The sequence below is a fragment of the Scophthalmus maximus genome, chromosome 17, assembly GCF_022379125.1.
Source record: "Scophthalmus maximus strain ysfricsl-2021 chromosome 17, ASM2237912v1, whole genome shotgun sequence".
NCBI classification, from domain to species: Eukaryota; Metazoa; Chordata; class Actinopteri; order Pleuronectiformes; family Scophthalmidae; genus Scophthalmus; species Scophthalmus maximus.
This window is the reverse complement of record NC_061531.1, coordinates 9111503-9126925: the sequence shown is the minus strand read 5'-3', so window position 1 is coordinate 9126925 and position 15423 is coordinate 9111503. Positions and strand designations below refer to the sequence as shown.

The 15423-nt window shown below is 39.6% G+C and overlaps 2 protein-coding genes and 1 gene segment (V, D, J or C); 1 reads left to right on the top strand and 2 right to left on the bottom strand.

Annotated features, from left to right (window-relative positions):
- Positions 1-531: 531 nt before the first annotated feature.
- On the bottom strand, positions 532-1647 carry LOC118288254. The segment is given in 2 exon segments: positions 532-1389; positions 1488-1647. Coding segments are annotated over 2 exon segments (453 nt in total).
- A 152-nt stretch (positions 1648-1799) lies between these two features.
- cabp5b (calcium binding protein 5b) lies at positions 1800-9280 on the top strand. Its single transcript, XM_035614172.2, has 6 exons — positions 1800-5525; positions 6713-6743; positions 6896-7039; positions 7698-7807; positions 7925-8072; positions 8528-9280. The coding sequence occupies exons 1-6, from the start codon at positions 5475-5477 to the stop codon at positions 8554-8556; spliced, it is 513 nt and encodes a 170-aa protein (XP_035470065.1). The 5' UTR covers positions 1800-5474; the 3' UTR covers positions 8557-9280.
- A 1304-nt stretch (positions 9281-10584) lies between these two features.
- Positions 10585-15404, bottom strand: asphd1 (aspartate beta-hydroxylase domain containing 1). 4 transcript variants are annotated; one of them, XM_035614169.2, is made up of 7 exons: positions 15274-15384; positions 14652-14709; positions 13611-14074; positions 13214-13420; positions 12687-12894; positions 11829-11942; positions 10585-11440 (listed from the first exon to the last, which is right to left on the bottom strand). In XM_035614169.2, the coding sequence occupies exons 3-7, from the start codon at positions 14061-14063 to the stop codon at positions 11331-11333; spliced, it is 1092 nt and encodes a 363-aa protein (XP_035470062.1). In that variant the 5' UTR covers positions 14064-14074; positions 14652-14709; positions 15274-15384; the 3' UTR covers positions 10585-11330. The 4 variants fall into 4 exon arrangements, with proteins under 4 accessions (XP_035470062.1, XP_035470063.1, XP_035470061.1 ...); XM_035614170.2 differs by having other exon boundaries at positions 15237-15376; XM_035614168.2 differs by lacking the exon at positions 14652-14709 and having other exon boundaries at positions 15274-15404.
- Between the last annotated feature and the right edge of the window lie 19 nt (positions 15405-15423).

Sequence of the window (15423 nt, the reverse complement as noted above, 5' to 3'; positions counted from 1 at the left end):
AATATTATAAGTATTTCATTTCACACTAGGAGCTTGAAGCAACATTTGATGGTTTCACAATGTGTGTATTAAAACCATGCCTTTAAACATTGAAAGGAGCTGACCAAATTAAATTCTAAACATTCATCAGTTTTCTTTGAAATAATCATCTTTTAAAAACTACAGAATTTAACTGTTTTGTTGAAAGTAGACGAGTTTTCCAGTGAGCTGTAATCTGTTGATGAATGAAGAGTCTGCTTTAACGTGTTGTGGCTATTTGATACAACAGTGTTCACAGCTGGCAGTTAACCATGTACAGAGGTGACGAGGGAAAGAGCAGCGACAATAATGGATTAAAACATCAGTAAAGAAGGCAAAAGAAAAATTATGAAATTCAAGATACTGCTGCCGTTGGTCTCCTCTTTCATAACGGAAAGAGTTTTTGCTTCTGTGGACAAATTAACGAAAACAATCTCAACTATCACTCTCTGTGATATCATTTGGATGGTCATTCATTGCTAAGGCAAATAAGGACATATTTCCATTCATAGATATAGATAGATAGATAGATAGATAGATAGGTACTTTATTGATCCCAAGCTGGGAAATTCCGGTGTTACAGCAGCAGGTATCACAACGCACACCTTACAATCTATACAATATATACCATTAACAAATGTAAAATAGTACCCGAATTGCAAAAAAATATGAAGAATAAGGAAAATAAATATAAAGGAAAAAAGGGTTTTAACTTGATAAATGTCTGAATGTGATAGGAAACATATTTCTAAGTGGCCTTTTTTATTATCAGGATGTTTTAAAGTAAATTGAGTCATTTTTAAAATTTTCATTTTCTTTGACACGTTAGAAAGTCCCATTGAAGTCTGACAAATGAACAAGATGTAAATGTTCACATTTCTGAAGACATGTAGTTACATTTTTGCACAACGATGAAGAATGAATAAAAATAATAATAATAATAGAGAAATTGATGACAACCAATATTTCAAGAAAAGTGATACTGAGGAAACTGAATGTTTCCAGTGGTGGTGGTAAATAGAGGAAGTAGTTTTTGTTTGAGTCTCCCATTTCTCTGTCTAACTGTGTCTCTGGCACAGTAATACACTGCTGTGTCCTCTGTCTTCAAACTGTTCATCTGCAGATACACTTTGCTGCTGGAGTCATCTCTGGAGATGGTGAATCTACCCTTGACTGACTGGGAGTAATCTAAGCTGGAACTGCCTGTGTGTACAAAAGCGATCCACTCCAGTCCTTTTCCAGGAGCCTGTCTGATCCAGCTCATATGGTAGCTGCTGAAAGTGAATCCGGAGGCTGTACAGGTCAGTCTGTGGGATTCTCCAGGCCTTTTAACCACGGGCTCAGATTCTGTCAGAGTCTGACCATCTGCACCTGTGGAGGAGAAAAATAAATTTTGTACGTGCAGCATGAACTTCACAGCTTTTGTGAAAACATCAAATCGAGATCCGAGAAATAATGAAAACCGTCACCTGCCCAGCAGACGGTTAGAAGCAGCAGTGCTGTCCTGTGGTCCATCATGTTAAACTGTGTGTCCACGGTTCTCTGTCATCCTCTGTACTGACAGATATGTAGAGGAGGAAGACTTCCCAGTTTGCATTGACTCCTCCTCCGATGGTGTATTGAGAGCTAATAGAGATTCTGTTCAGTGATATTATAGCTGCAGAGTGAAAAGATTCCAGATTCTACTTTATAAATGATATTTTGGGGTCATCACTGAATTAACACACTGGAATCGTCCCTGAAGTCAAGGAAACTACTTTTTACTCCAGATAATGAACATTAACTATTGCTGTTACACTGAAGTTACTTTAAAAGATGCAGCCAGGCCGAGGGTTGTGCCCGGTGTGGGGCCCTGGTGTGTCCTCTCTGCTATATGATGATATGGTTCTGTTGACTTCATCATATAAGGAGCTTTGATGTCCACTGGGACAGTTTGAGGCTGAATGTGAAGCAGCAGAGATGAGGATCAACACCTCCACGTCTGAAGACATGGCCCGCTGCCAGAAAACAGTTCATGACTGAGGTAGAACGGAGCAGGAGACCTGCAGGCGGATTGGGGCAGCGTTGGCTGTAAAGCAGGAGCTGAACCAGACCTTTGTGGTAAAGAGGGAGCTGAGCCGGAAGGCGAGGCTCCAGATTTATCAGTCCATTATTGTACCGACCCTTACCTATGGTCACAAGCTTTGAGTAGCAACTGAAAGAACGTGTTTGTGAATACAAGCGACTGAAATTAAACTATAGCAAAAATGTTTATATCTACCTGCCAGAGAAAAATACTGGAAAATGACTTGAAAAAAGACTAAAACACAACCATGTCTATTATAATGAAGCAAAGTTTTTTGTGTTATTACCGCATAAATGTATCAGGTTATATAAATTAATCATTTCACATTATAGTTTCAAACATTACAACATTGTTATAATCTCATAGTGAAACATTTTGAGAAGGGATAAATCGAGGTGTACGGCTCCTTTACACTTTTTGATCAACTTCAGACGTTGACCTGGCTGCACAGTCACAGAGGTCGGCTGTGTCAACTGTTCACCCTTCACACCTGTTAAAGGAGAAAAGCTTTGCTGCAAAAAGAAACATTGGTGACTGGTGGTAGATGAAGGTGAGCTGTGAAATGGAATAATTGATGGAGTGAATGCTGATTCAGGAAGACGGACACCGTGGATGTCTTAAGCAGAAGTATTTATTATAGATTATTAGAGCCTGATATTGAGGAGAGGTCCGGTTCGCTACACAGATCAACAGGTTCACAGTGTTCGGTGTCCCAAGATAGTCTGCCTATCTCCGGTCTCTGTAGTGTATTTAGCTTTGACTAATGTTGTCATCTCCCCGCGACTATGACAGAGAGAGAGAGACTTCCGCTGCTCAATGATTGTTTTGGCTTGCCATAGATGAGATGACCTTGCTTGGTGCCTGAGAAGACTCGTCTTAAGAGTTTCTCAGGGAGGCGAGGCCCAAATTCCTCAACAAGCTGCTTGGAGCTTCTCCTCTTCTGCTGCAACCAACAGCATGATATCAAGTCTTTTTAGCAGAGAGATGGGAAGTTCACTTTGCATATAGAGGTGGACACTGACAGGCTATAAAAGATGTATAGACTGGTTTAGTCATAAATCATTATGGTCTCAATCATCTGTAATCTTTACCGCAGTTTCTCTGTGTTTGTAGACCTGACATACTGTCAGAGCAGTTGTTAAATCTGCTTTTGATATTTCAGCAGGTGAAAAGAAGCAGATGTATGAATCCACCCACGCACACACATACTGTATATAAATGATTAAATGGTCTTCATGGCCTCCCTTAATTTTACCAGCCCTAAAACACTTAGAGACAACTTTCTCTCTCCTGGGTGAGACCTAAATTCTGTTTTTAACAGTGATGTCTTTATTATTTATATTCTTTCTTTCATTCATTGTGTTTAATTGGTGGTCATTGAATCATTATTATCAATTTTAATCTTTCATCTTTGGTCAGTAGAAATATGACAGAATATGCTTCACGCAAACCCCTTGAAAATAACTGATGGAAATATTATTAACCACCACTGGTGTAGGGAAAGCACATGTAAAAACAACAACAACAAAAAGAAGAATGAGGAAGTCTCAAACCACAACCTCATCTGGTGCTTTCACAGAGTGTTTTTCACTGCGTACGTGCAAGTATGGCGTCCGCCCAATGGTCTAACTACTGATGTGTCATGTCAGATGTGCTGCTGCCCCCTCTAGGTCGTTGTAAACCTCACTGCCCACTTTAACCAGTGTGCATCTCTGGCACAGTAGTCCTCTCGCTCTAGGTTGGACAGTCTGAGGTTCACCATACTGTCGCTGTTATCTCCTATTCGTCCTTGCACACTGCCAGCATATGCTTTAATTGCATCAAGGTCAATAACCACCCCAACCATTCGGGGCGGTGCTTTTCCTGCAGGTTGTCTGACCCAGTGCGTTCCACACTGACGGAACTCAAATTCCGGTTCCCCGGCAGGAAAGAGCCGAGGGCTTCCTGCGGTGTTTTCAGCCCTGAAGTGGAGGGAATGAACTCCAGAGCCTGGCCATTCAAACCTCAAAAAAAAAAATGTAAATGAGGGGTCCGAAATGTCAACGTTATGTTTATGTATTTTCTTAAGTAGGAAATCATAAAGGAACCTACAGGGCAGACAGACAGACCACTGTATAGAGCACACAGTTTGTCCATCTAGAGAACACAATTGCTTCACACCAAACAGGAGGACTGCCAGCTGGACTGAAATTTACCCTCTGGATAATCTGCAGATTTGCATCTTGGATTTTAACAACAATGTCACTCATGCGTGTTAACAATTTCTTTAATTGGACCAAACGTATGCAACACCTCATTCTATGAATGTATGCCAGACTTGAAATTTGGAATGTGATTTTATTTCATGTGGTGAATTTGATCCATCTCAGTACATATATGAACAGATCAATGCTGTTATGTTAAAATATGATTTCATGGTATTATCTGACATCCTACTCACGCTGGTCCTGTTTATGTACCGTCACTGAATATGTTGCTTGTGTGTGGTCATGAGCTCATATAATTCAGCCATGGGCCTCTCATGGGATGCAACAAACGGTTCAACTACAAATGTGATGCTTGCATGTACATTTGAGAATATCTTCTTAAGTTGTGCTGAACCTTCAATTTGGCCAAAGCCTTCATGTGGTTATGTAATGGCTGTTGCTCTATATTCTTTTTTTTCTTTTTTTTTAAGAAAGTGAACAAGCTTCTGCAGACATTCATTAATATCACATCATTTGCAGGCTGAGCTTGACCATATAGACAAATCCATTAGTTTAGGTTCACATCAAATTGTTGACGTAAATTATTGCTTTTATAAAAGCAGTACAAAAGCAACAATCATTTATTATATACAACGTTTCATACATATATTTGTTTTATCACCAACATTACGACATTATGTGAAAGAATGTATATCAAAACAATAAACAAACAGATTTATTCTACATGGGTTCCCTGTTTCCATATGAAAAAAGACTACAATCTAAAAATGGTGATTAAATGGCTCTTTTTATCCTAGGTTAACAGCATCAGATTATAAAAGTTCTTATTGCTGTATAATGTATTTGTAACACTTACATACATGCATGCATTCTTTATATAGAAATAAATCTTCTCAAAACAATTGTAATCTTATACTGTGCATATGAAATTGTGAATATGCACAGCATTAAGCCCTTTTTTCCCCCCTAAACCAAAGCTGCAGAGATAATCCATAAGAGACTCATCCCTCCTCTCTGGCATACACGGATCACCACAGATCACAGTTTACACACACACACATGCTCACAGAACAGAACAGAACAGAAGCCAAATGATACAGGGACATATAACAAAGTGAGTTAAATCTTTTAAGAAAGGAATTCACAGAAAGAAGGATCTCAGGATCTCAACAAAGGCTGTCATCATGAGTCTTAAACAAGCCTGCATCTTTCTCAGAGGAGGACCAAATAGAAAAGTAAGTCACTACGGTTTCAAGGTTTTACGGTTCAGTTTTGTTTTTTCTGCTCATTTTTCCCATTTATGTCTTTATCTTGAGACGTTTTCAAATATTAAATAAAATATTGATATAGATATACACATTGAATAATTTCATTATTATTAATAATATTATCGTTATATTTTTCCTTGCTACCAGGAATGTAAATCTTACTTTCACCTGCTACTTTGTGTTTGTGTTACTTTATGCTCATTCTGACATGGTGTTATTTTAAGATAATGGGCAAAGAAGCTTAAAGGACTCGTATCACTCTGGAGTAGAGGTGGGAGGGCAAACTTTTTAAATGGTGCATTAGGCAGATGCTTTGGCACTCAGGGTGAGTTTCTGTGCTCTGTCCCATGACATTTACACAAAGCAGAAATACAAATAGAAATATATTTGCATAGTTGCATTCTGCGCTTATCATTTGCGTAAAAAATCGATGAGTAATTCAGACTTTAAGAAAAATCCACAATACATATACTGTTTATGTGATCTGTGATCAATTGTCACCAATCTTAATTCATAAAAGTATCCAAAATGCTTTTTACATCAGTGAACTGATTTATGTAAAATGCAATTGTAATCCTTCTTGAATGCACAGTGCAGTGCAGCGAAAAGCCAAATTAAATGTAATTCTGTGAAAGCCCATGAGATTTAACCAATGTGTTTCAGGTATTAATATAGATAATGTAAATGAGTTAAACCTGTCCTTTTCATGAAAAAAAGATCAACTATATGTTCATATGTGCAATAAGGTGCACAAAAAATTAAAATGATATGAAGTATTTGAAAAGTAAAATTGTCAAAAATTTGTGGGAAGCAGGTGACAAATAGAACAAATGTACAACCAAGCACTTCAGACTATATCAATAAAATATAGTTCATTGCAATATGACATGAACGTGTTGACATGGGACACTAAAAAATACAACAAGCCTGTATAGCAAGTGTTTACTTCACCTAGAATATATTTTTTATTTGCAACACTTAAGTATTTATGTTTGGAGCTTTTGCAGCTTATACAAGGCTGTTAATCTTCAGAAAGACATGATGTACAGCAGAGGACTGTGGATATATTTCTTTTATGGTTTGCTGTATATCCATGAATATATACAATGCGAACATAATTTAATATTTGTATCCATGTCACCATTGTTTTGCAGACAAGAGCTCTTACCCATGATGAGATTGAAGGTAATTTTTAAAACACTGACTATGATCATTTTTATGCTTTAACATACTTTTAGATAGTACTTTTTAAAAGTGCTGTATATAGTTTTGTTTTTTTTACTTTTCAAAGTTTAGTCACATACCACTCTGTATTTCCGTGTCTGTGTGCCCTCTAGAGTTACGCGAAGCTTTTGTAGAGTTTGATAAAGACAAGGACGGTTTCATAACCTGCAAAGACTTGGGGAACCTGATGAGAACCATGGGTTACATGCCAACGGAAATGGAGCTGATAGAACTGAGCCAGAACATCAACATGAACTGTGAGTATGTATGTCCTCTACTGAGGTAAAGCAAAACACAATTAATCATTTATTAACAGTTTACATTTACTGCAAATCATGTCTGAAATAACACTTCAATTTAATGAACAATGTCAAGAGTTTTTAATGGGCATTGGGAAGAGAAGCCCTGACACAACAAAGTTATTTTTATCAATGAAATAAACACAAATCTTGAAAAAGATTCACAGTTTTGTAAAACAAACCAAAAAAAACTGTGAAAATAAAATACATAAATCATATTGATGTGATAAATTGCTGCATACTGTAAAGGACCAGAGGTACTAATTATTCTGAATGTTTCAGGAAATGTGTCTTGCAGTTTCTGTATCCCCTGAGCCCCAGATTTGCATTTTCCATCTCAAAAGAAACTTGAGTATAAGAACAACAGGATATGAACAGTCACATGAATATACGGTCCGCTGGCTCCCTGTGTGTCAGGGGTTGACATTAATTCACAGCAGAGCACATGTTATGATCACATCTAAAAAGAAGTACATGTGAACCTGCACACATTTACTCACCTGACAGATCATCATGTGTTGCATGCATTTCACTCTTCCAGCATTTTTAAATTCATAACAAACAATATAAATAGCTGGTTCTAGGTATATTATTTTCATTTTCTGTCTTATCCCAGTGGGGGGACGCGTGGACTTTGAGGATTTTGTGGAACTAATGACCCCAAAGCTTCTGGCTGAAACTGCAGGGATGATTGGTTTAAAGGAACTTAAAGACGCCTTCAGAGAGGTGAGCTCAACATACCCTTTCTCTCTTTGTGGTCTTTGGCACCCCATGGTGGACATTAAATGAACACTCTGTAATAGGTACAACTTTGTTTTTTTTGTCCTCCCCGCTTTCCCACAGTTCGATATAGATGGAGATGGTAGCATCACATCCGATGAGCTGAGACACGCCATGGTGAAGCTGTTAGGAGAACAGACCAGCAAAAATGAAATCGATGCGGTGGTCAGAGAAGCCGACAACAACGGAGATGGAACAGTGGACTTTGAGGGTGAGATAGGCTACAAGTAATGCATGCACACACACACACGCACACACACACACACACACACACACACACATTCTTCCATTGCAGTGTGTCAGTAACAGAGCCCTGCCGTTTGTACATGCTGTCTCAATGACTTGGCCCACCTGGCACCTAAGAGCATCAGAGTTATATTTATCGTTATTAGTTTATTAGTTTTAAAAGTCATAATGTCTCTCATGAAAAAAAGTCTACTCATCAATTATTTGTCTTTGTCTGTTCCGCTTCTTAGTCTTTGGCAATATCCTTGCGACAATCTTCAATAGAGAAACATTTTACTGTATTTACATTCAGTAGCAAAGCAGAAGGTAGTGGTGGTGTTTTTGTCTTGATAACAGCTGCAATGTTCTCAGTTTGCAATGGACCTGACAGAATTTGAGCTAATCATTTAATGATTATTTTTTTGTCCATTCTCTTCACAGAGTTTGTGGGCATGATGTCACAGAAATGAGGACAGCCGACTGAATGAACGGGAATGGAGAGGACGCATTTTTTATCGAATTATATGCTGATGATAGCCTATTTCTTATGAAGACCTGTTCTTCTTCTTTTCCCGTAATTTAAGAGGCATCTGCTTCAGTACACGATCCTCTGGAGTTTACACAGTTTAAGTGAACAAAGAAGTTGATGAATATGGAATTGTTCAAATTGAAACGGCAGCTCTAGATAATTCTAACCTTTACCTTTTTGTCCTTGTTTGCCCCGAGTCTCATAGAAACTGACCCACGGTGCAGTGAGTGTACACACAATTTATCAATGTTTAAAGTGAAGGCAGCGTTTCTCTGTATTGGTGAGGTATTGATGGATACAGTTGAACTGCAGATAGAAAGATGGCAAAGGTTTAATAAGAGGTGTCTGTAATGTTTTGCTAGTAAGTACTGTAGGTTTTTTAGAAGGTGCAGTTCAGAGTCGGCAATACGTGTGTTGTGGAGATGCTGAATGCGCGCGCTGCGCTGTGGGCTGGCCTTGAACAACTAAAGTAAAATTAACTTTTGTTTAAAAGTCTTTGACACTGCCCAAATCTGACCAACTCTTTGGTCAAGCCTCAGTTTGGGCTTCAGTGGCACACATATATTAAGTAACTGAATGTGGTCGTACGCACTTTAATGTTTTGCATGGGTGTTTTTACATGTGTCTGCGAAGGAAATTCCTAAATAAAAATTTCAGAATCATTACTTGATGTGAGTAGTGTTTGACTATAATCGATTTTGTAGTTTTGACCGGAGTATTGATGATTGTATTTCCATGGTGTCATGGAAGCATTGCGTCTTATCGTGATATGAATCACTAAAATATTGCATATACCAAGCAGATTTATACAACAATAAGTAGAATTGATATTATTTCTGTATGGCATATTGCCATCGAGGACAATAAGACGTTTATTTTCCAGGCATTCTGTTCGTGTGGTATCTTTTGATGAAAATAATCCATCTGGTGTTGCTAAAGCTGTTGCATAACAATGTGTGACAACAACTAAATGCATCTTTGGAATGAGTGTGCTGGACGTTGCCTTTTGAGGCCATAGCCTAATGTCAAGGTTAACTTTGCATGTGATAATTGTGTGTTGTAGAATCAATGAAATGAGGAAAAACTAAATAATGCTTGATGGCTAATATTAGCACAAGATATGAAATGACATAATTCTTCGTGGTGCATAGCTAAAGTGTTACTGATCAGGACAGTGGAGGAGATGTAATATAGTTTCACTACTGATAGTAATATTCAATATGGGAGTTGTTATAGGCTATTATTTGCTTATGAATCTAGAAATAAAATATAAATATTTTGCTCCCATCGAATCCGACACACCACGTAGTGTCCCGTGTTGAACAAATCAAACGCCATGAAATAACATAGAGTACAAATGACTAAACAATCTCAAGAATAATCTGTCTCATGGGATGGATTAGTTGAGTCTGTAATCCTCATCATGGGATCTGAACAGATGGCAGATAAGACAAAATCACCACACTAATTCTCATCTACTGACTGAAAAAGTAACCCCAAAAAAAAGGGCTCGGTGACCTGACCTAGAATGTTTTTTGGCTGTTCTGTTTTTTGCTTTTTCAAAATTCATATTTATTTCAAGTATATTTTATCAATATAAACCTTACCCCCAACAAAATAATTTATATACATATAATTTATTTAAAAAAAATTTAACAAGCCAAACTGTCAATGCTCTTATTTCCCTAATGAAATGATGTACTTATATTTTATTATATGCAAGTATTAATCTGATTAAGATAATGCATTTACCCGTATAGGTTCAACATGTCTTCCAAAACAATCAGCTCTGCTGTTTATCAACAAAAAGTGTAATACTCTTGAAAATTATCAGTCCACAATTCCACCCTCCACTTTCCTTATCTGTCTTGTTATAGTTTGATATTTAATTTCTTTTTAAGTCGTTTTAATGTTGTGTCTGACATTAAAGTATACCCACGGTAAAACTTGATTTCTTTGGGGGGTTTTATTTGTTATTTGGATTCCAAGAAAAAGCAAAAATCCTGATAGATGCACGTCATATTATTGGTCAACTACACACAAACCACCATTTATAATTATAAAGAAAGAAGAAAAAAGATATAGAAACATATAAGTGCACACAGAGGTTAGTAATAAGAAGAGAACTGATAACCACAGTATGCAAAGCTTTATATATTTTGGCATTCATTTTGGAACACAAAAATAATTTGAAATTTACATTTATACGATTTTTATGTTTCACAGTTTTTTGGTTGAACCCTACAGTAGGGAATCTACATATTTCAAAATGGCATATTAGCACATGCATCAGCATCGTAAAACAAAGTCCTGTAATCATGACAGATGGGTTTCATGCAAATAGCATTCATTAGCATAGTATATGATGTCAATATCATGTTTATGTTACTGTAAGATTTACAAAAATGAACATCAGATCTCTTCTTTGTGGGTAAGATCTCTTTGTGCTTTCAAATGTTGTCAGTTTATAGTTTGCAGCCACACTATCTAGCTGTACAGTAGCATTGTCTAACATAATCCATAACAATTCGTTCTCATGGCACTTCCTGGTGTAGACCGTAAATCCAACACCCTTTGAAAGCGTGGCTGATGGCTTGTATAATTCTTAGGGTAAATTAACACAGTGATCAATTGATCTGAATTAGACGTATGACCCCACAACAAGCGGGGGCCAAGGTAAGGCATCCCTGGATGTTGTCTGTTGGTGGCACAGGTTCAGAGGTCGGGGTTGAACATGAAGTCCAAAGCTTGTCTCTCCGCTGCAGCCACATTAGGATGCCACAGGTCCACGCTCAAAATTACACGGGGTCCGGCATCCGGAGGCCCTTTAAAAAAAAGTTGACCAATATGTTAGGTACTGTATACATATGGCAGCCATTCAGATCTTCAGAATGATTCATAAAATGGAACAACAACTTAAAACAAAACAAAAAACAAACCCACAGACAATTAAGAGTGATTGAAACACCACTGCCTGTTTTGCCTTTCATTTCAAAATTCGAGTAACTTGGTTGCACTATGCAACTTTATAAATGCCAATAAATCTTACGAACTGAACCTTTAAAGCATTTATTAACTACCACAGTCAGTCTTTTAAATGAATAAGTGCACTAAACTGGAAAGCTTTCCCACTCACCCACACATACTATGTATGGTCACAAATTTAAAATGAAATAAAAATATGTTTTTCAAAAAATGTTGTGATTCACTGACCCTTGTGGGAGACGGTGTGGAGAAATGAGTCATCGACCAGGAGGCAGTGCCCCTCTGACCAGCACTGGGGCTCCCCTCCCACCACCAGCTCGCACAGGGGTGGAGTCTGCAGACCTACAAAAGTGAAGTCTGTTTTTAAACAGAATATCATGTTGTCCATCAGCTTAGGAGGGCATGCACTCCGGTCCTGTCTGTGTTCAACACGGAGAGGATTATAGCCAGACAGATGACAGCGCAGAATGGGCTGAGTGGAACCTTGACCCACAAAGCACCACATTATGCAATGGTTTAATATTTTATTGGGTTATTTTTTAAACTTGTTTTTTGGTGAAGTAAACTATGACAACAATGTTCGCGTTGCACCAGCACAGCTTCAGCGTACCGCAAAGTACACTGAATTGAATATAGAATACTGGGCGTACATTACTTTGAATATTTACATTCTTATTATATTGCATTCAATCCAGGCTGGGCATTGATTGTTTCAATTATTTTTGTTACATAGTGCCTTGCACACAGGATCCTATTTTGGGAGTAACTGTCAAAAGATGTTGAGGTGGTCTCCCGGCTGAGCAAAGAAATAAGGTAAAGGAAATTTCAAGTCATAGATGATGGGTTTAGAGGGTACATGTGTGTATTTTAGAAATTAGAATAGAGATTAGAATTTTGGTCCACATAACCTGATCATTTTCTGGATCATAATGGTCATTTCCATGTAAGTTGGAGCAGCTACTGCTCAAACAAATTCAGTATACTGTACTGTGTGAAGCAAAAGCATGATTCGGTAGATTCCTAATGGAAGAGCCGTCTGCAGGTGAACGCGGATAAACCATAATGAGTGTTAATTCTTTTACTCACCGAGGTGACAACGGAGGCGCGTGTTGGTGGGTCCATATGAACTCCCCAACATGGCTCCAGGCCCCAGCAGCCAGAATCCAGCAGAGCCCAGCGAGTTGCTGTTTATGAATGTACGCAGGGAGAGAAGTGTCCGGTAGGTGCAGGGACACGAGCGACAGTTTCCTGCCACACTGACGCCTGAACTGTACAAGGGAAACATCGCCCGGCCCTGAGAAGAGACAATGGCCCTTAATTAATATATCGTTCAAATTAGATCCATACTTACAGATTTATTCATATGAGAGCACATGGATGAAGAAAAAAACAGTACAACTCTTCTGATTTTTGACATTTTATGTATGTTGCGATCTTGAGCCACAAAACATTGTTGTAATTTAGAAATGTGAATGTTTCAGATGGTAGTATTGTGCCAGTTTCCTTCCACAGTACTTTCAAAAACAGATGATAACTATTTTTCTACAAAAGACGGAAATGTTTCTTGCACTGCTCCTTTCTAAGAGTCTCCCTAAAAAGGTTTTAATGTGTACCTTGGGACCCAGACAGGTCCAACCTAGTTTTGAGTCGATGCCCCGCTGATAAACAGCCTGGAATTCAGCCAAGATTACAGGGTAGTTGGCTTCCAAGACCTCGATATCATGTCGATGAGCATCCCGTGGGAAGAAAGGAACACTTGGGACATCTGGCAAGAAGAAGAGGTGAGGCTTCTGTATGGCAGAGTGATCGTTTAGTCTGACCTACAGTGAGAACGGAAAGAAAAAGGTAGAAGGATTCATTATTGAGAATGTTTCCTTCGTCGGCTGAACAAAAACACAAAACACACTCAAATGAGATGCTACGATTCCTACTTTTACACTACATTACGTCTGTTACTGTTGCCATGAAAACAAAACAAGGACCACGATGTAATTCATGTAATTCATGTACCTGCTCACGGAGGCCCTTATGAATGCGGCCCATGCCCACCCAACTGTAGCGCTTGGCGTACTCTTGCAGTGCTGCGTACAGTTTTTTGGCATCTGCAGATGCTTGGGCTGGAAACAAGGCGTGACTCAGCACAGGGGTGAGGTAACCCTGCCCCTGCTCCTCATCCTCCTCCGTTTCCATGGGAATGAAGGGACTGATTTGATCGCCTCTCAGCAGCTTGGATCGCGCATTGCACTTTGTTCCAGCACAGATGCCACCGCGGGACATCATGGACCGCCGTGAGCCGGACTTGAGCTTTCCGGCGTGTGCGTGTCCTGGGATCGGCAGGTCGGAGCCCATCCGGTAGCAGTGCCACAGGAAGAGGAGCAGGAGAGTCCACAGGAGGCCGCTCAGTGACTGGACACCCAGCTCAACGTACAGAGGCATGGGTAGTGTGCTCATTGACCAGGGCATCCTTTAAATTTCTGAGACACAAAAAAAAAACACTGAAACGGGATTGAGAGATTACAGCAATGGCCATACATATATGACATGCCCCCCCAAAAACTGCAAAGTAATCTCAGGTTACTAGATATTTTTGTAATATAAAAATAGTTTTTTTAATGAACTAAAACAAATTTTAGGTGACTCCAGACGTTCTATGCCATATATATTGGCTTGATGGTGAGTTTTTTGCAGTTCTTCTGCCTGAGCTTGTGTTCCAGATTACCTGAGCTTGGATTTTGTTTGCTTTTCCCTATAAGACTGTCAGTCTGCTAAAATGATTCTTTTTGCACTCCGCATTTGGGTCCTGGTCTGTAAAACCACGACAGGGGGTTGTCAATATGTTATGGAGAGAAGAGCCTCTGTGCCAAATAGTCCATTCTTGTATGAAACCATGGACTGCTCTGGTTCATCAGCCCCAACTTTTGTCTAATTGTGATTCCTGCATAGGGAAACTCTACTGTGCTCCCTTTCCTGTCCGGCTGAACAATGTGTCCCCGTACAGTCAACCGTCTTGACTTTTCATTCATTAATAACGATTAAAAACAGAGAACTTACGTTGCACGAGTAATGCTACGTGACGAAAAAAAACAGCTCTTCCCTGTGATCATTTGTTCTGCGGGAAAAAATTACAGTCAAAGATCATGTGTGTGTGTGTGTGTGTGTGTTTGTGCGTTCGTGTGTGTTTTTTTTTTGGGGGGGGGGGGGTGTTAAGGTGGGAGGGCTCTTCCCTAATAGGCTTATTCCCACGGATTCGTTTCATCAATTACATGCCAAGGGAAGCGACGCCACTGCCCACTGGAAACTACCTATAGGCTACTGTACAGCAGGGCTAGGCATCGCCAGGTGCTGTCAACGGTGGACCCGGCTCGTTTTTCGCTTCGGCACGTCATGTTGTTGTAGTATGTTCTGCGCCGTGCCCCCCACAGCTCGGCTGCCTCCTGTTTGATGTTCGCATCTCGTGTCAGCGCAAGCAAACGTCCATCCCGCAGCGGGGAAACCACGGCACACACACACGCACACGCGCACGCACACACACACACACGCACACACACACACACACACACACACAATGTTCGCCATGCACATCATATTGCACATGCAGGACCTGCGAATGAGGAACGATGCACTGTTTTTACCCACCGCGTGCCACATCTCGCATCTCTCTCCGCCGGATTACCTTGTTAAACCGCGCCGCGCTGTGCGGGACGACACTTTCAGCACCGCGCACGGTGGACAGCTCCCCTGGCCCCCGACAGACGAGATGAGGCTGCTTCTCCCTTGTTTTTTGTTTTTTTCTTCTTCTTTTTTTTCTGCCGCTGCAGTTACA

Coding starts and splice junctions, on each gene's coding strand:
- cabp5b (XM_035614172.2), top strand. CDS start 5,475: ATGAGTCTTAAACAAGCCTGCATCTTTCTCAGAGGAGGACCAAATAGA. Junction 5,526..6,712: donor GAGGAGGACCAAATAGAAAA/GTAAGTCACTAC, acceptor ATTGTTTTGCAG/ACAAGAGCTCTTACCCATGA. Junction 7,808..7,924: donor TTAAAGACGCCTTCAGAGAG/GTGAGCTCAACA, acceptor GCTTTCCCACAG/TTCGATATAGATGGAGATGG.
- asphd1 (XM_035614168.2), bottom strand. CDS start 14,063: ATGCCCTGGTCAATGAGCACACTACCCATGCCTCTGTACGTTGAGCTG. Junction 12,895..13,213: donor GGACCTGTCTGGGTCCCAAG/GTACACATTAAA, acceptor GTCTCTTCTCAG/GGCCGGGCGATGTTTCCCTT. Junction 11,943..12,686: donor GCGCCTCCGTTGTCACCTCG/GTGAGTAAAAGA, acceptor TCACTTTTGTAG/GTCTGCAGACTCCACCCCTG.